Source organism: Anopheles merus, chromosome 2L, assembly GCF_017562075.2.
Source record: "Anopheles merus strain MAF chromosome 2L, AmerM5.1, whole genome shotgun sequence".
NCBI lineage: Eukaryota > Metazoa > Arthropoda > Insecta > Diptera > Culicidae > Anopheles > Anopheles merus.
Window position 1 is genome coordinate 6,445,085 of NC_054083.1, and position 18,941 is coordinate 6,464,025.

The 18,941-nt window shown below is 42.9% G+C and overlaps 2 protein-coding genes across 16 annotated transcripts; one reads left to right on the top strand and one right to left on the bottom strand.

Moving 5' to 3' along the window:
* Positions 1 to 1,218: 1,218 nt before the first annotated feature.
* Positions 1,219 to 4,968, bottom strand: LOC121594895 (coiled-coil domain-containing protein 18-like). The gene is made up of 2 exons (XM_041918699.1): positions 2,020 to 4,968; positions 1,219 to 1,758 (listed from the first exon to the last, which is right to left on the bottom strand). The coding sequence occupies exons 1-2, from the start codon at positions 4,711 to 4,713 to the stop codon at positions 1,408 to 1,410; spliced, it is 3,045 nt and encodes a 1,014-aa protein (XP_041774633.1). The 5' UTR covers positions 4,714 to 4,968; the 3' UTR covers positions 1,219 to 1,407.
* A 3,038-nt stretch (positions 4,969 to 8,006) lies between these two features.
* LOC121594892 (huntingtin-interacting protein 1) lies at positions 8,007 to 18,803 on the top strand. Of its 15 annotated transcripts, XM_041918689.1 has the most exons (14): positions 9,443 to 10,608; positions 10,695 to 10,785; positions 12,287 to 12,385; positions 12,521 to 12,942; positions 13,024 to 13,085; positions 13,165 to 13,902; positions 13,970 to 14,079; positions 14,263 to 14,301; positions 14,541 to 15,054; positions 15,346 to 15,716; positions 16,227 to 16,698; positions 17,146 to 17,393; positions 17,486 to 17,739; positions 17,816 to 18,803. In XM_041918689.1, exons 3-14 carry the CDS (start codon positions 12,353 to 12,355, stop codon positions 18,204 to 18,206), a joined length of 3,654 nt encoding a protein of 1,217 aa, XP_041774623.1. In that variant the 5' UTR covers positions 9,443 to 10,608; positions 10,695 to 10,785; positions 12,287 to 12,352; the 3' UTR covers positions 18,207 to 18,803. The 15 variants fall into 15 exon arrangements, with proteins under 15 accessions (XP_041774619.1, XP_041774621.1, XP_041774612.1 ...); XM_041918685.1 differs by lacking the exons at positions 9,443 to 10,608; positions 10,695 to 10,785 and adding an exon at positions 8,007 to 8,257; XM_041918687.1 differs by lacking the exons at positions 9,443 to 10,608; positions 10,695 to 10,785 and adding an exon at positions 8,007 to 8,196.
* The last annotated feature ends 138 nt before the right edge of the window (positions 18,804 to 18,941 follow it).

The following is an 18,941-nucleotide window of genomic DNA, read 5'->3' on the forward strand; positions in this document are numbered from 1 at the left end:
TATTTGATATCGCTTCCACCAATCCGCCGTCATCGCCGGTCGCTGTCACCTGCGGAGGTTGCGATCAGCCGATCGCAAATATGTGTTTTTTTAGTTCCTAGTCAAATCAATCAAATCGTAGGTACAATTTTAGTGATTTCAGTTTATTACTATGCCATCATGTGTTTCCTTGAGCAATTTGACACCATTTTGCATGCACTTTTATGTACAATTCATTTCAATTTATGTGCATTCAATAAACGATAAATTTCTTTGTCGAGCTTATTCATTTAATTAAATTTATCATTCATTTTTTACTGCGGATACGATGTTTTGGTAATTAACAAAAAAGCAAATAAATAAATTTAACAAAACCATGCCATTCGTTTTCTTTGCCATCACAGCTCCTTTCATTTCATGGATAACAATATTTCTTAGGACAAATAAATTAGTCAACACTTTAACACAATGAACGTACAAGGAACATAAAGCAAATAATTGGAAAATTAGAGTAAATTAATCATTAAATTATCACTGGTAGTTGGCTAAAACTGATTCGCAACCCGTTTTGCTGTTTTTAAGTGTAGGTATTTTTGAAACATTTAAGTTGTAATTTTTGAAGAAAGTAATTTAAAGCGCATTTAGTATTAGCGCGTCTAGTATTGTAGAGTCACACAAATAATAGGTGCTGCAAAAGTGGTAACTAATTTTTACAATTCCACATAAATTTAACACACTTTTTTGATGTGTTTTCCAAATTTATAATGATTATCGCTCCCTTGTTTATATTTTTCTCTGTTTGTTATTTTATGGTTCGGGTTTTCCAATATCACTTTACGTGTACGGTGCTTTTTGCTACGATGCGTACTTGACACTACTACACTGCTACTACTTAATCTATCTTTCAATCCGGCTGAAAGGTAGAAAAATAGCCCTTCTACTACTCAAATGGTCTTAATGGTATGTTCAATACCGGCAGCGGTAAAGCTAATTATGAACGAAATCGTGAAATAGATTCATATATGTGTGAAGGAATGTTACGAATACACATTTTAACGTAATTAGTTTACATCCAATTATATCGATCGACCACGTTAACGATCTTCAGTGCAAACAGTGCTAGCAACTGTTTAACGCGAACAAATGTGCAATCAGGCGAAACTATCACGAAAAACAAGCTCAAGAGGATGGCTGAACTGTAGCTAGGTAATACTTTTGTTGAGCATCTCTAAACATTAGTTATCGTTTGAATAAAGAAATCTAAGTACATTTCATTTTACAAGACTAGAAAAAGAGTGCAAAAGAAGTATTTTAATGTCTGGTGTGATTGGTGGTGTCATTATTTTGTGTTTGTGTTATCGTTTTTCCACCCAACCCGTCTACCTAAGTGTAACAGATTATGATAACACGGCCCCAGTACACCTATACTCATCTACTCCCATAACGACCGTTCGTGGCATCCTTCAATTCGTCCATCAGAGACAACGGAAATCGCTGTTGATGTTGCTGTTGATGGTGTAGTGGTTGCTGCGGTGGTTGAGGATAATTAGCGATTTGTAAAACGGAATTGAGATTGTCCATTTCCAGCTTCAGTGATGAAACGCATTCGTGGAGCGGCTGAAGTGAATATCTTGTCCGAGAGCTTTCCTCCACAAGTGCACGAAGCTGATCGATGTCCAAGCTAGTGACGGACAATGACAGAGACTGCATTTCTGGGCTCAGTACGGTCGCTGAAAGATGCCCGCTTCCTTCCGCAGAGCTATCTCGTGGTTGGAAGTTCTGTAGGCCATATAGGGTTGAGTAGAGAGAACACTATTTTCAAAAAATGCCATAATTTGTGTGTAGTGGAACATATGTAACATATGATTAAATGTATGGTCTATGAATATGTCGAATTTTTTTTTGTACTTTCTTAGGTTTTTGATAAACAAATTCGATTATGCAAATTGAAACTTACTTAAAAAATTGTTTAAATCGTGTAATAATTTCATAATCATTTAAATCAGATGTAATAAATAATAGAAAGATTCCTCCACTCACCTGTAAACTGTTCCCAACCGCATTTACCATATTCTGCCGCAATTCGCGCACTTCTTCCTCTAGTTCGTATTTTTCCTGCTTTTCCAACAGAATTGCATCTTGTAGTGATTGCAGATCGCTAAAGAACGTTTCTTTTGCTGCTGCAATCAAAGCGTCGGATTGTTCGTACAGCTTCAACCGTTCGTGTGCTGTTTCAAGACGAATTTCTTGCACCCGAACTAATCGTTCCAAGTCGTGCAGTTTTTCAGTGAGATTCTTTTCCTGCAATCCTGCCACCGAAGCATTCTGTTCCAGCGAACTGTTTTCCTGCGTTATTCGAACCAGCGTGTGTTGCGATTCTTCTAATTCCCGTACTTTTTCAGCCAATTCGGCGCGTACTTCTTCCGTCTCGGCCGTTTGCATTTCTGCCGCACGCTTCCAGTCGCCGATCGAGCATTCCAGTTGCTTCGCCTTTTCCACCTCTCGCTCAAGCTGATCGTGCAAACGATCATTCTCTTTGCGCATTTTTTTCAATTCGTGAAGCTCCTTGAACGCTCGTTTCAGCGAGCCCCAAACGTCGCGGTCCGTTGTCAGCAGACAGTTGTTCTCCAGCAGATTTATCAATCGATCCTTTTCCGATCGTAATGTGGCTGCTTCCTGTTTGAATGTTTCTAAATCCGCTTCCATCAGTAGGCAACGTTCCCGTGCCGATGACATCTCGCAACGAAGCGTTGCACACTTTTCGTGTTCCTTTAGCAGCTCTTCTACACGCTGCTCAGCCTGTTTTCGCTCTCGAGCATGTTCCTTTGACTTTTTCAACAGTGTCCTGTTGTTTAGCTCGTAACGCTTCAGACGACGACGATTTTCATTCTCAATCGCTTTCAGCATGATGCGTAAGTTACGGATTTCAACATCTTCTTCCTCGTTTGTGAGTCCATCGTGGGCTACGCTTTCCCAGCATCTAGAGCCGTGGCGTGAGCATAACGATTGGTGTCCTTTTTCATGTGTTGCCTTACCCTTTCCTGTGGGTTGCCTGAAAAGCTTCTGCTCCAGTTCTTCGACATCTTGCTTTAGCGATCTTATGGTCTCTTCACTTCGTTTGACGATGTTATAGGAAGGCGTTACTTCGATGTCCTTGCCAATGCTAGCACACTGACCTAATTTTAGCTCCAAATCTAAATTCTTCGACTGAATGCTTCGGAAGTTTTCCAGCAATAGCATTTCATCCCGCCTTGGATTCGCTTTTTCCGTGCACATGGCCAATTCACCTTTTAACTGCTGCTGCTGTGCGATAATCAACCGATTACACTGATCCTGCAAATCCCGATTCTGCTGCTGAATTGACTCACATTCCTTCGCACCCGACCGTTGCCAATCTGTGGAGGAGAAGTTTATCGACAAAACTTTCACCTGCGCTTTCAGTTTTTCCACACTGACATCTATCTGTCGTTTGGTGAAGCTTTCGCGTGCCAGTTGCGCAGTAAGCGTTTCGATTTGCGATTTGTCGGATTCTCGTTGCTGCCGTAGGTGCGTCATGTATCTTTCCACTTCCTTTTCATTTTTGGCCATTACGTTGAGCTGTTGCTTGTGTTGCTGCAGAGAATCCTGGAGTTGTCTAAGCACGGCAAGCAGTTCGGAGTTTTGTTTGTTAAGCAGCTCATTCTTTTCCATCAAATCTGCTACACGATTTGCTGAAGCTTTCTGCTCTTTGGCCAGCTCTTCTGTGTGTTGCTTTGTTACGTTCTCTACCACTTCTTTGGCACGATCAACATAGGCGCTGGCTAGACTACGATGCAGCGCATGATTCTCTTCATTCAATCGCAATTCTTCCTTTTGTGTTTCTTCAATAAGTGCTGTCTTTTCTTCACGCTCTTTGTACAGTAGTGCTTCTAAGCACGAGTATGATTCCTTTAATTTGGCATTTTCATTTTGGCACCGGTGAAGTTCATCTCTATACCATTGTTCCGTCACTTTCACGCCACATATTTCATTTTTACCATCCAATAGCTGATGTTCCAGGGATTTTAGTTTTATAGCCAAATTCTCCTTCTCCACATGTTGATCTACAATCTTTTGCTTCAAACATTCATTAGCCTTTTCTTTGCAGCTCAAATCCAATCGTAAGCCATCCAGCTCGGAGCGGATACGCAACAGATCACGCCCATTCTGATCCAACGGTTGTGCCTTTAACCGAGCCAGCTCCTTCCGCACATCTTCCAGCTCATGTTCGAGCTCATTTTTTTCATCCAACAATTTGTCAATTTTCTTACTCAACCCCAGTTCGATTTCATTGCGTATTTCATTCCACTTGTACTTGTACGTGAGCAGTTCCGTTTTCGTCTGATACAGCTCGGTGTTCAGCTGCACGAAGCGATGATGCATTTCGGCGCCCGTGCCCACCGTAGCGAACGGGGCCTTCTCCTTGCAGCCCGATTCGGACAGTGAAAAGTTGCCCGAATCATAGTTGGTTGCACTTTCGTCCGTCTCGCCGAACAATCCGCTGACGCGCGTCGGTTGTTGCAGTGGCGTTGACGGTTGACTGCCAGCGTCCGTTTGCAGTTCGGAGATGTAAGAAAGCTGGGAGGACGACGGCGATGGATACAGCAGCAGTTGATGCCACGTTTGACCGGATCGGGTTTCGTTTGGGTCACCCATTTCGCAGTCGGGCATTCGTTTTTTGATATCGCTTTCATTGCTAGCTGGTGGAGTGTTCATGCTAACCAGCGCTGCTAAAATGAGAGCTAACACTCACACAACACGAACACCGGGGGGTGAATCCAACATTAAATTGATTACAATTTACTAACGTAAATACGTTTTTATTTGGTAAAAAGCAAAGGATGAAAAATGACGTTGCAAGCAAATGCTCAATGTAAACACTGCGCAGCTGACAAGCCAAGAGAAAACTGAAAGATTGCACAGTGGGAAACGACTACAGTAACGCCCAGGACAACACTGTCCAAAAATGAAATTGTTCGACGTACAGGTGTCCCCCGAGATATGACTGTATTTGGGACCGAAAAAAAATCCCAATGCAAGGTGTAAGTCGAAAAAGTCGTATGTCGAATATCTGTCAATGTAAAGTTTATAACCAAAGTTGAAGAGTCGAAATCTATGATATCGTATTTTTTATTTGAAACTCTGTTCGATAATGTATTAATTTTACACAAAAAGTCGTTTACACCATATAGATATTCAATATCGGGTACAGGCGGTCCCCGAGATACACGGTACCTCTTATACACGGATTCGGAGATACGCGGTTTTCTAAATTTGACAATTCTTTGAGCAAATTGTACTGATTTGACACATCAATTGTAAATTGCCAAATAATTTCCGTTTTGATCGAATGTTAAAAACAATTTCAAATTGTTTAAAACTGTTATATTCAGTCAGAACCATATCAAACAATTCATAAAGTGACTAAAACCGCCTCCTACTTGCAAAATTACACGAAAATTAGTGATATTTTAGCTGGAAATCACGAGATTCGACTTACGCGGAAATTCGAGTTACGCGGTAATTTGCGGCCGTTTTAGGTCCCCATTAACCGTGTATCTCGGGGACCGCCTGTAGTTGTGGAATCTTTGGAAATGTGTGTGTAACGGTTATCAGCTCAGAAATTCAAAAATATACATCAATTTCTTCTCGATGACAACTTTTCACTGTCAAAATCAAAATCGTCGTATCTGCGAATCGTCGTAAGAGAGCGGTACTTGTTCCGACGCAATGCGTTGCGATTTTGCCAAAATGTATGGGATTTGACAGACGCGTGCGTTAACGACGCCCGACGCAGCGTCAAAGTAGAAAAAATTCTATTCCGACGCACGACGTGATGCGTCTGTCAAAATAATTTAACCATATCGGGTGAAAATCGATATTTTTTTACGTTAAATTGTTTCGGGCGCAATTTTGCTTGTAATTGGACTACTAAATAATTTTATAAACAAAACAAAATAAATGTAGAGAAAATAATTGCGTAATTTCTGCAAAACAGGTGTGTGCGGGTCAGTATACAATACAGGCGGTCCCCGAGTTACACGGTTAATGGGGACCGAAAACGGCCGTAAAAAACCGCGTATCTCGAATTTCCGCGTAAGTCGAATCTCGTGATTTCTAGCCAAAATATCACTAATTTTCGTGTAAATTTGCAACTAGGGGGTGGTTTTAGCCACTTAATCAATTATTTGATATGATTCTGAATGAAATAACAGTTTCAAACCTTTTGAAATAGTTTTTAACATCCGATCAAAACAGAAATTATTTGGCATTTTACAATAGATGTGTCAAATCAGTACAATTTGCTCAAAGAACTGTCAAATTTAGGAAACCGCGTATCTCTGAATCCGCGTATAAGAGGTACCATGTATCTCGGGGACCGCCTGTATGCAAAAAACGTAAACATGCTTTGCACTGTTTTGGGTACAACTGGAAAGGATTTTACAGTTTTTATTTAACATTATAATCAGTTGTAAAGCCTTTAAATAATAGGCATTATTGCTGTTTGTTAATGTTTTTCTTTGTAAAATGTGTTGACACATCCATGCAGAACGCACCCAAGCGCCACAGATTAAGCTTAAACGACTGGAAAATTGAATATCCATAGAAAAAAAATGAAAGCTCCACAGCTTCATTGGTTTGATCAATAGATGGCGTATTACAACTCATCATCATATTGCTATCCTTTTCTTGCAATGTGTTTCGACAAGTTGCATTTTATTATGACCTATATAGCCTTATAACTTTCTGAGCAAAAATCTATATAAATGGTCGTGTGGTTAGATACGTGGGTATCAACACCAATGACCATTGCTCAAATCTCACTTGCTTCAGTGCTGGTGGTTTCCGTTGGAGTTTAGTATTTAAACAATCGTATCGCCGTTCTAGTTCTAGCGATGCATAACTTCAATGCGAAACCATACAACAGTACAGAGGAAATGAGAAAGCTCTCCTCCAAGCGATGAAGCTCAACTGGTTGGGGTATCCCACCAACAGATAGCGCCACCAGCTTTTTTGCTATTTTTAGAATGCATGAGTCGTTTGGCGTCTGCTAAACGAAGTCTTTCTATATTCCGTTTAGGTAGAGAACTTGAGTCGTTTAGAAGCCGTTTAGTGGTCGTTTAGTGGATTTGTGGCACTTGGGCAGCGAACAGATACCAGCTTGCGTCACGCAATGCGTTGCGATACGCTGCGTCGGAACTAGTGATGGGTAATCCGGAGCGGAGTCATGGATCAACTCCGACTCCGGTGCGCAAAATATGACTCCAGCTCCGGATCATAACTGGATTCGACTCCGGATCAGTCCGGATTACTCCGGAATACTCCGGATCACTCCGGATCACTCCGGATTACTCCGGATCACTCCGGATCACTCCGGATTACTCCGGATCACTCCGGATCACTCCAGATAACTCCGGATCACTCCGGATCAGTCCGGATCAGTCCGGATCAGTTTTCGTACATATTCGATGTACGACTTGAAAGTCAATGAGCTCATCAAGAATTGTCTAAACGATAATGGACAGTCATTCCGGATCCGGAGTGATCCGGAGTAATCCGGACTGATCCGGACTTGGAGTTGATGAGTCCGAGGGTTTTCCCGTATGCACCCCCCCCCCCCCCCCCCCCGCTAAACAGTCCGGAGCAACTCCGAGTCCGACTCCGAGGAGTGCCGGAGTCGGATCGATCCGACTCCGGAAAAAAATTGTATTTACCCATCACTAGTCGGAACAAGTACCAAGCCCTAACTCGAGGGGGTCGTAACTCGGGGGACGCCTGTACTTAAAACAAATTGCCCGTATGCTAAACTTGCAATTTCAATTACTGATTAAATATACCAATTTTGTATTTTTTTGTATTTATTTTGTAGCCTTGAAAGCTATAAAACATAATTGTTTGGAAGAAACATTCATTTCGTTTTAATTACATTGCAGCCAAATGTCCACGCGTACGCCATTGTGGTTTGTTATTGCTGAACAGCACATCAACCACGACGTCCGAAAGCGATCACACAGTGAGGCGGTGCATCTTTTTCAGTTGGATATCGTCACAGTACACTTTTTGTGTGTAAAAATGTTCTACTAACAACAAGTGTGATGATGTTTCGTTCGCTCGCAAGCTAATAACATTCCAGTGGTGAAATCTGGTTCTAAAAATTGCAAAAGTGTAACAGCTTGCGTGAAATTGCCACACATGACGGTGAATAAAACTGCTGTTTGTTTACAAAACATTGATCCTATGATCGAAAGCTTCATACATGGTATGGAATAAGGTGGTGGTGATTGGTGGTTGGTTGGTGGTACGGTAGCCGAAAGAAACGAAACGTTCCTTTCGGGCGTAAATAACAAGCAGCATGGAATGTCTCGCAACAATTACAAAGCCATCGTTTGCTCTCCTATTGTTTGCTGACAGTTTCACTCCCATTCCCCGTTCCTCGCGCGTGCAGCTGATGCAGCTTGTTTAACGACGCACTAACGATCGTCTCAGCTTTCATACGACCATACGCCCTCATTCACTCTCCATTCGGCTCTCGTACTCCCGTCAGTTGAGTCGTGTGCGTGCGTGCGTGCATCATTCTTGTTGCTGTTTTTCGCAATGGAAAATGTGCTTGAAAAGTAGTGTTGCAGCAGATATGAGGCTATGAGGTATCAGTGTAGATGTGTGGCTTGAATTTGCCTTCTCGTGATTCTGTGCTTCACGTTGGTACTGCACTTTTTCGCAAGCCAAAAAAGAAACTGCAGTGCGCGACGTGACGCGTTTGTGAATAATTTCACATCGAACAGATCAGGTAGTGATGATCACCGATATTCTCTAAATTCGGTCGACCCACGCTTGACCACGGTTGTGCGAGGGACGGATAGTGGAAGTTTCTAGTGCATTGTGCTCATTACCATTAGTGTCACAGCGCCACCGCCTGCTGCTCTCTTATCCATCTGGCTTGATCTCGTTGGAAACAAATTGGGTGGGAAAGCCCGGCAACTGGATCGCGAGTGTAGACGAACATTTCAGTTGTCCGTTCTTCGGTGGTTGTAACAGCCGTTCGGTTAGTTAGTACGGTGTTGCTAGAGTGTTTAGAGCTGGCGAGCATGGCCTCGCTATCATTGCCGCGTGTACTGCAGCACCGGAAGTCTCCCGTTGACATCGAGCGTGAAAATCTCGTTAAAAATTTGGTACGATTCCGTTCTGCTGCATGCATGCTCTCTCTCTCTGAATGTGCTGTATATGTATATATGTATATATGTATGTATGAATGAATCTGCGTGATGTGAAATATCGTCGTTGGGAGTGATATCTTCATCTATATATTATTACAATTACAATTCCCCTGGAATTGTAATGCTTTAATTTCTTCCTGCTCGCCGCATCGCTTGCACATCTTTACTGTAAAGCCATAAAGCACCAACCACAACAATAATGAACCATGTGGGTAACACCTGCCCGTTGTGAGTCACTCTCATTCATGGATACATGCATTATGTAAAAATAAAAATAATAATAGTTTGTCGCCTGCAGCAGAGCACACTAACACCACGCACCGACTCCTAACACACAATTCAGTGTCAGCGGGGATATGGTTCTTATTGTTGATATCATTTGAACCAAAACAAAATTAACATCTACACACACGCATACACGCAGAAGCAGTAGAGAAAGAGAGGGGCACTTCCGTCCAGCTGCGGAACGTTGCCACCGCCGTTTAGTCATCATCATCATCATCGTCGCCATCATCATAGGAGTGGCATCATCGTCACTACCGGAATGCTTGCTATTTCAGGTTTGCGGTGATCGCCAGCTAGAAAAGGCTTACCGGAAGCGGTTCTGCCGCTTCACCAGACTGGTTAGCGTCGTCCGGTCCGGTATTAATTGGTGGAATTTAATGAAATTCAAAAAGGTGTAATAGGATGTTCCGTTACAGTAGAATTTCAATGCCACACGTAAATGAAGTCGTTCAATGAAATTCAATGAAACAAGCACCGCTCTGGCGGAGGGCCTCACAGTGCATAACGTATGTTCTTCGTTACTGTACAAGTTAATAATATACAAACGTTTGCTCTTTTGGGTCGTGGCAGGCCAGATTTGTGCTCTGAACTGAACGATTGGAAAGAATGGAACAATTGAAATATCCATCGATCAAAGTGTGCACGGTGGTTGTAAATATCGCTTCATTTATTCGAAACGCCAGCTAGCGGTAAAGATCGTAAAGAAAGTGAATCGGATCGAATCTCTCCTGCTTTGGTTTCATTCACTGCACGCTCCAGTGAGTGCGAGTGTAGTAGCTGCTGCTGCGTAAAGGAAACCCACCGCGCCTTCCACGAAGGTTTCTTCCACAACACCGAAGATTGGCGGTGCCGGGAAAAGTGGATCCCATTTCCTACGACGTTTTCTTTTAAGGTTTTTCGGACGAAAAATGCATTCGTTAGAGATGGTATGGCTCGAAACAATTCGAAAGTGCATTAGTATCTCTTACCATACCATCAGTCGCAAAGGGCAAACCTAACATTTCTCAGCGAATTATGACGTCATTTGAAGCGATTTTGTTGAATTTTCAATAGCTGCACGCGTTGTGCGTGGTGGAGATGCTGTCGATAAAGGGTTAATTTGAGTGCGATTGTTAGAATATATTTATTTATATGCACATGTTGCAGCAATCGATCAAATGCAATTTACATATCTTTTCTCACTTTTTCCCCTCCAAGGCGTCCGAAAGGCATGGTTATTTGATATCGAAATACACCAAGAAATGGTTACACCTGTTATGTCGAGGTGCCTGTGTGCGTATGGTTTCGTGTGAGTAATGATGGAAAAATAAATAAAAATAAACATTTTAAAGCATGACGCATAGCTTTGTCTACTTCCGGTATGGTTGTAATCGGCCGGATTATTGGTAAGAGTGCTGTATCGAACAAAATATTAAAAAGGGTGTCTAAGTAAAACCACTACCACATAGAACACCTGAACCTAAAATAGGCGCTTGTGCGTGAGTGTGCTGAGTAGAATATCTTTGTAAACACACAGTACAGTCCGGGCAAAATGTTGTATTCATTTTTTGTCGCCCACCTACCTCTATCTATCGAAACTGCTGCTGAACTGATTAGATATGCCATTTATCTCTGGACTTGGCAAGAGATAGTACGAAAGGCAGTGTGTTACGGGCGTTCGGTCTTCAATTGGCAGTACGCCCTGACCAGGCTCAGTATTGATTCTGTGAAAGTGAAACTGTGAGGATCATCGAAGGTGGGATCCGAAAGGTAGGATCTTTCTTCCTGTTTTTCCTCCTGGGCCCTAGTTCCCGGAAGCCGAAAATCCCCCCGAAATCCACCATTCCACTATTGGAGGCCTTTTGACATTCACGCTTGAATATCGATCGACAGTCGCACTATTGGTGTGATTGTAATGCTTAATTTAATTTGTGCACCTCACAGGGTTTGCCATGGAAATTCCCTTCTTTTGAATGTGGGGATACTTGTGTGGCATTTGCATTCGGTTGCGATCAACCAGTGTGTTTGCTCAGTCGCGAGCAGCAGTTGTGTGGATTTGGTGAACATCACAAACACCACTTTGATTAAAAAAGTAGTCAAAGTTTGTAGTAAAGCGTTTTGTAAGTCTCCACTACTAGCAAGAGTGCGTGTGAATCATCGAACGCAAACACTTGACCAAACGGCACGACGAATCAGAGTGTGGTGTGGTAGTGAAGCAAAGCAAAAGAGATAAAGGGAATTCGTTTATCGTTTTATCAGCCATTTGCGGATCCGTGGTGTACGAAAATGTCGAATGCCTGAATCATTTGCTCAGTGTTAGTGGAAGAGGAAATACTAAATTACGTTTAATTCAAAAGTAGGGTTTTTTTGTGTTAAATTTGAATAAAACAAACCACTAATCCTTTGCTAACCATAAGGGACTTTTCAAATATTTAATTGAAATTGATAGTGTTTGACCTAATAATGCATTCAATCTCATTGTCAGTAGAGTATGCAGACTGTTGCATATATCAAACGTGAATACATAAAATTTTATTGTTGTTTTGATACTTGCACACATGTTCCACACAAACAAAAAGTGTTCCAGGCACGTATGCTATGCTATTTAAGGGCAAATTATTATTGTTTACTATCCAAGACATTGTAACAACAATAACGCAAGCTGTTGTGTTCTGTGTGCACAATGCGACGCTGCCAACAGTGTGTTGTTGCGTTGTAACACCATCAACATACACATTCGTTCACCATTGACGATTGTAGCATGGAATTAGCATTAAATGTACATACATACATGTTTTATTCCTTCCCAGTACCTACTATAGTGAATATTACTGCACGGAACCATTTGTAAAGCAAAGCATTTTTGACTGTAAAACATGTCGCTAACGGATAAGGAATACTATAATCTGGTAAGTAAGATCACTTAACCAATCCCCAAATACCCTCTTTTTCTTATTGAAGGCATGATTTGGCCCTTGTTAGCAGTGGAAAGCTGTCCACTACGTTTCTCATCCGCTTCTCTTGTTCTTGTTTCTTGTCCACAGACTATCAGCATTTCCAAAGCGCTCAGCAATGTGGAAATGCCCATCAAGGTGAAGCACGTCCGTGCGGCTATCATTGGTACATTCCACAGCAATGGTGCGCATGCATTTTGGGCCATTGCCATCCGGCAACCGATACAGGACAATCGGATAGTGGCGTGGAAGTTCTGCCATCTGCTTCACAAGATACTGCGCGAGGGCCACCCGCTATGCTGTCAGCATTCCATGCGGCACCGGGCCATGCTGCTGGAGGCCGGAAAGCTGTGGGGCCATCTGAACGATGGGTATGGTATTTGCATCAAGCACTACACCAAGCTGCTCGTGACGAAGCTCGAGTTTCACGATCGCAACCCTCGCGTACCGGGCAGCTTATCATTGCGCCAGGGCGATCTGGAAAAGATTGGCGAGGGAGACATCAACATTTAGTAGGTATCACGCATTTCGCAAAATTGAATTTGATTGAAACTGGTGTTTTTGTTATATATGATTACTTGCTTTTCGTCTAGTTTTCAGCTCGCAGTTGAGATATTCGACTATCTGGATGATATCATTGCGCTGCAAGGCACAAGTAAGACACGATCACGTCTGAATTATTGGAGGGAGTGTTTTTGTGTGTAACGACCCTCTTATCTTATGCGCTTTTCCAGTATTCAATTCCATCACAACATTCTGCGTCAGTTCGATGACTTCGGCGGGCCAGTGCCGTTTGGCACCGTTGATTCCTTGCATTCAAGACTCGAACCCACTGTACGATATGCTGGTGCGCGTGATGTTTAAACTGCACGCCAACTTACCCTCAGATCTGCTGACTGGGCATCGTCAGCGCTTCAACACACTGTTCCATCAGCTGAAATCGTTCTACGGACAGTCGCGCAATCTGCAGTATTTTGTTAACCTGATCACCGTACCAAAGCTCCCGGAGGCGCCACCCAACTTCCAGCAGCAAAGCGATCTCGGCAACTACCAAACGCCGGTAGTGGTGATGCCCGACAGTGAACCCATCGACAATGAGCCGGAACCGCCAGCGATCGACAATCTGATCGATACGGCCGAGGCGATCCCACCGATACCGGAGCTTCCGCACGCGAACAACCACCATCAGCTGGCCGCTCCGGCGCCGGTCGTACCGGTGGCACAAGTTATGGAACTGGAACGGCTGATTCAGGAGCGGGACAATATCATTCGCCACCTGCAGATGGAAACGCAAGGATTGTCCAACCAGCTGAAAGCGGCCACCAGCGAGCAGCGGGACGTGCAGCGTCGACTCGAGGACCAAATAGCGACACTCAATGCACAGCTTACGCATAGCCAAGGCGAACTTACCAATCTACGGTTTCAGAAGGAAGAGCTGGAACTGCGAGCCCAAACGGCACCTACGCTAGAGCGTAAGTAATACGCGCCCCAAAAGGGAGTTTCAATATCTAATGCTGATCGATTGTTGATACATTGCAGAACGAGCGCAAGCGGAAGAGGAACGTGCAAAAGCCAGTGAGGAAAAGTTTCAAAAACTAAAAACCATGTACACGCAGATACGCGATGAGCACGTGAACCTACTGCGTCAGGTACGTGACAGATTCTTGCCTAATGATTTAATACTAATTTAACAACAACATTTCAATCTTTTTAACGGATATAACATTTTAATATTAGCATCTTTTTCTTCTACTACTGACTACTTTTCCTACTTTCGTTTTTGCTTTGTTGGGGATGAAAACCGATTTTATTATTACACTATTTTTATAAAGATGAAAATCGATCAATACAAATTAGCATGCTATAAAAAGGTTAGTTCGAGTGAGCAATGTTACAGCTTTGAAACGGTGAAAGGTCATTGTGTCGATAGAGATCCTTCACAATAATTCCAAATAATCTTAGACGCTCGTTCCTTATCCCCTTTTGTAGGTTTCGTCACGTTGTGTTGTAGAAAATGCCCTTTAACTTCTAATTTCCTTACCTAACTTATATAAGCTATTGGAGATGTTGTGCATTCATGATACCCATTTTCTTTGATTACACTCCATAGCATGGCGAAATTAGCAAGCAACTAGCCTCGTCCACGAAAATTGCAGCGGAAGCGAGCAAAGCAAAGGAAGAACTCCAATGCCAGCTGGAAGAGCTCGAGCAAAAGCAAGCCCTGGTACAGAATGCACTGCAGCAAAGTTCGAACGACGCACGACAGGAGCAGGAAGCCATTGGCGAACAGCTTCAAATCATGACGCAAAAGTGTGAATCGCTGCAGAGCCGCTATGATGAGATGGAAGCGTCGCGGCAGGCCGAAATTGCCGAGCTTCGCATCAACTTCGAGCGGGTAGAGGGCGAACTGCACACATTCCAGCAAGAACGCGAAGCTCTCTCGAACGAAAAGGGAACGCTAGAGGAACGGTTAGCCGAAATACAGAGCGAAAAGCAGGAGCTTGATTTGAAGTACCAGGAATGCATGGCAAAGATGCACGAACTGGAGCTAAAGACTGATCATTACGCAAAGGAAGAAATGTCTTTGCAGCAGAGCGTAAACGAAAATTCACTTAAAGCGCAGGGTAAGTGTTGTAGTCATTTTCCCTTCGTAAAAGTAAAACGTCTAACCAATCGTGATTTTGTTTCGAGCCGCACTTGTGGGACAATTCTTATTTCTCTTTTTAATAATTTGTTTTTGAATCATTTCTTCCTTTCTAATCTAAATTGCTTACACTGTGTCTGTTGTGTGATCGTGTAAGTGTTTCTGTTTGACGGCAAATTGGTTTATGTTTTTCAGCGTTTTTCTTTCTTTTAAGTGTATCTGCTGCACTGTTTTTTACAAGTTTTTTTTTCATTATTCTCTCTTCCTTAAGAACTATCCGATCAAATTGAACAATTGCGGACGGAAAATGATGCACTCAAACAACAATACAACGAACTGGAAGCAGCCAAAGCGTTGCAAGCGGAAGAGTTCCAGCGAACACACCAGGAGGAACTGCTTCGGTTCGATTCACTGCAGACGGAAATGAACGATAAGCTGGCCACTATCGCCTCGGAAAAGGATACCATAGCGGGCGAAAAAGAACAAACCTGGGAGCAGCTGCTAATGCTTCAAACGGAATCCTCCCAAAAGCAGGCTGATTTTGAATCGCTGGAAAAGGATTTGAAATCAGTTCTCGAGCAAAAGGATCACGAATTGGAAGAATTTAATGCAAAGTATCGGGAGCTGGAAGAAAAATATCAGGTATTACTATTGTGGCTAGTTGTAAAAACAATCATTTGCTTGCTGCTGCTCATCCCCATCACACAACACACATGCCGCACCAAACAGAGGATAGCGGGACTTTGTCTCATTTGTCTGTGCTATAACCGATGCTCGTCTGGTGTTAGTGGTTGTTGCTATTAATATTATTATTATTTCCATTGATAACCATTTTGCTATGTTTGCATCTTCATTGTTGGTATGATTTTGTGCCACACTAAAGCAGATCTGCTTGAACGTAACGTTGTTTGGTTGGTTGTTCGTTCGTCGCTTGTACGCACATGAGTAAGCATACAAACTAAATCATCACATACGCTATACGTGTTAACATTTTGTCTCCGTGTTTTTTCTGTTGTTGTTGTGTAAGTAAGTAAATGAAACACAACACAAAGAATTAATGATTTTTCTTTTTTGTTTCTTACGCCTTCTGCACATTATGGCTGTGTCGGCCCGCCCCGCCGGATAATGTAAATTTTGTTCTACTCTCCCTAGAGTCTAGATGCAAATATGGAACGGTTACTTTCCGAAAAGGAAACGATTGAATCTGATCTGCAAGATTTACTTCACCAACAGGAGCAAACGGAACACAAACTGCAGGCTGCGCTGTTGAAGGTGGAAGCGCTAGAAACGGCGCTCATTGACTGCAAAATTAGTGGAGAGACGGCACTGCGCACCCTGCTGGAGGCGTGCATTAAATCGTCGGAAAAGCTGACACTGCGCGCTATCGGTGAAAACGAAATGCCCGGAGCGGGCGGAACACCCACCTACTTTTTGATGATAGCGGAAGAGCTTCAAGAAGTGCTGACCAAGCTGAAGATGGTCCATGAGAACTATCTAAAGGACAATTCGACGAACGTAGAATCGCTGGCGCGGAAAGTCATTATCGGAGCGCATCTGCTTGCTTCTGCTCACGTACAGGGCATGACTGTATGCAATCGCTCAGCAAACATTGAAAGCGGTGAACGTAAGTATTCACGTTAGGGTTAGGCAAATGTGTAAACTTTTTTAAACTCGCGTACTTGGTGTTGTATTCTAATATCGGAATGCAATAGGTTGAATGGTCAATCCAACTGATAGCAGCTAGCTCAAATTAGTTAAGCTTGCTCTATGCTTGCAACTGTTGAGCAATGTATCTGATTCCGTTTCAGTATTTCGTAAACTATACATTTAGATGCGTGCATTGTAGCCAAAGTTCGAGCTAGTTATGTAAAAAATTGATAGAAATTCTCTGAAAAATTACATTTTTTATAAACTTCTTAAACAATACTTTTTTTGCTGCATACATTTTATGTCAATTCTTCACTTTCGTTTTATTTCTTTATTCGTGAGTATTTATTTGTTCGATTAAACGACACACAATCATTCCCAATGCTAGAACCACTTTTTATAGATTTTTTTTTCATTCCCGCAGGTATCGCAGAAGAGTTGAAGAAACTGGGTCAATCGATCACGACCCTCTTCCAGTCACTGCAGAAAACAAGCGAATCAGGTACAGTAAGTGATCGTATAACTGACCTGAAGGCAAAACTGGAAGAGGTAACTACCATGATCGTCGACCTGGGCAAGCAAACCGATGGTACTGAAAATCTGGGCGACATGGTGGAGTCCGAGCTGACCACCATGGACAAAGCGATCGAAGAAGCTGCATCACGCATACAGGTTCGTTACACCTCTTTGCATGGTGGAAAGATAACCGTACTAAGGCTCCAGCGTTCCCAACTCTACAACTACCTACTCAAAATCATTCACAGGAAATGCTGTCAAAATCCCGCGCTTCCGATTCGGGTATAAAGCTAGAGGTGAACGAGAAGATTCTTGATGCCTGCACGAGTCTCATGCAAGCGATCAGAGTGCTAGTGCAGAAATCTCGTTTGCTGCAAACGGAAATTGTTGCACTCGGCAAAGGAACCGCTTCGGCAAAGGAATTCTACAAACGAAACCACCAATGGACAGAGGGACTCATTTCGGCAGCCAAGAGTGTAGCCCAAGGTGCCAACTTTCTGGTGTAAGTATAGTGTACCAACGTCTAGCTTAGCGACGGTTTTCATTCATCTCTTACCAAACCCCTTCTGTTGTTACAGCACGGCGGCAAATAAAACGGTGGTCGGCGGGGCAAAACATCAGCTAGATTTGGTGGTAGCCGCCCAGGAGATTGCGGCCTGCACGGCACAGCTTGTAGTGGCCAGCCGCGTGAAAGCTCCACGATCCAGCACCAACCTTACAGCGCTGGGCACCGCCTCCAAGAACGTCACGCAAGCGACCGGGATTGTTGTTGCCACGGCGAAGGATTGCAGCCAGCGGTTGGAAGATTCCCAGGATCTGGATCTTGGCACGCTGACGGTACATCAAGCCAAAACGAAAGAGATGGAGATACAGGTAAAGGTGCTTGAGCTAGAGCAGGCACTGCAAATGGAGCGAATGCGCCTGGCCTCATTCCGCAAGAAGAACTACCAACAACCCGTGGAAGAGTAGTAAATCTAGCATTTGGCCCCACTCCCATGTTGGGTACGTTCCTCCAATACACACGCTTTTTTAAAAGGGTAGTACGGGTCTCAGCGATCACTTTTTCGAAATTCACCAAACATATACAGAGGTTGAAAATGACGACTGTAGCTATGTTTCAATCCAATCCCAAAAAATCAAACGAAATGCTTGGGTTTAATTTGCTCTCTAGATGGAGATGCATTTCTACCGATTGTGTCTTATTTTGGCAATCATTTCAAATCACTTCAGACTGTAATATACAACAAACTGGAGGTGAGAGCTGTTTGTGTTGAAAAATGTTACACTTATCATCCCACGTTATCAGCCACGTATATCACACGTTAGCCAATGAGAGGGAGGCATCATCATGCAACATCGACATTATGTTAAGAGGGTTTCGTCGCTTCATTAACCGTTATTAATAGGATAGTGAATATATTAGTATAGCATATTTAACTTTGTTAGATACCCCCAAAAGCGTAAGATGCATCCAGTAACGAATGATAAGAAGCTCTGTTATACTGTATCTTGTATTTCAACTTACAACGAAATTGATGCAAACAAATAAACATGGATCAAATAAAATCGTACCACCGTCTGGTTTCCGTTCGCATGTGTATGCGTACATTCTTAACAGCTTTCCGAACAGTAAAGCCGATATCTAAGACATAAATATTTTACCAAAACCGGTCCATATGGAGCCGGTTTCGTGAATGATGCTGA

Excerpts from the sequence above, each read along its gene's own strand:
- LOC121594895 (XM_041918699.1), bottom strand. The coding sequence starts at position 4,713 with ATGAACACTCCACCAGCTAGCAATGAAAGCGATATCAAAAAACGAATG. Across the intron at positions 1,759-2,019 it reads CGGTTGGGAACAGTTTACAG|AACTTCCAACCACGAGATAG; the intron begins GTGAGTGGAGGA and ends TATGGCCTACAG.
- LOC121594892 (XM_041918678.1), top strand. The coding sequence starts at position 9,084 with ATGGCCTCGCTATCATTGCCGCGTGTACTGCAGCACCGGAAGTCTCCC. Across the intron at positions 13,903-13,969 it reads AACGGCACCTACGCTAGAGC|AACGAGCGCAAGCGGAAGAG; the intron begins GTAAGTAATACG and ends GATACATTGCAG. Across the intron at positions 17,394-17,485 it reads AAGCTGCATCACGCATACAG|GAAATGCTGTCAAAATCCCG; the intron begins GTTCGTTACACC and ends AATCATTCACAG.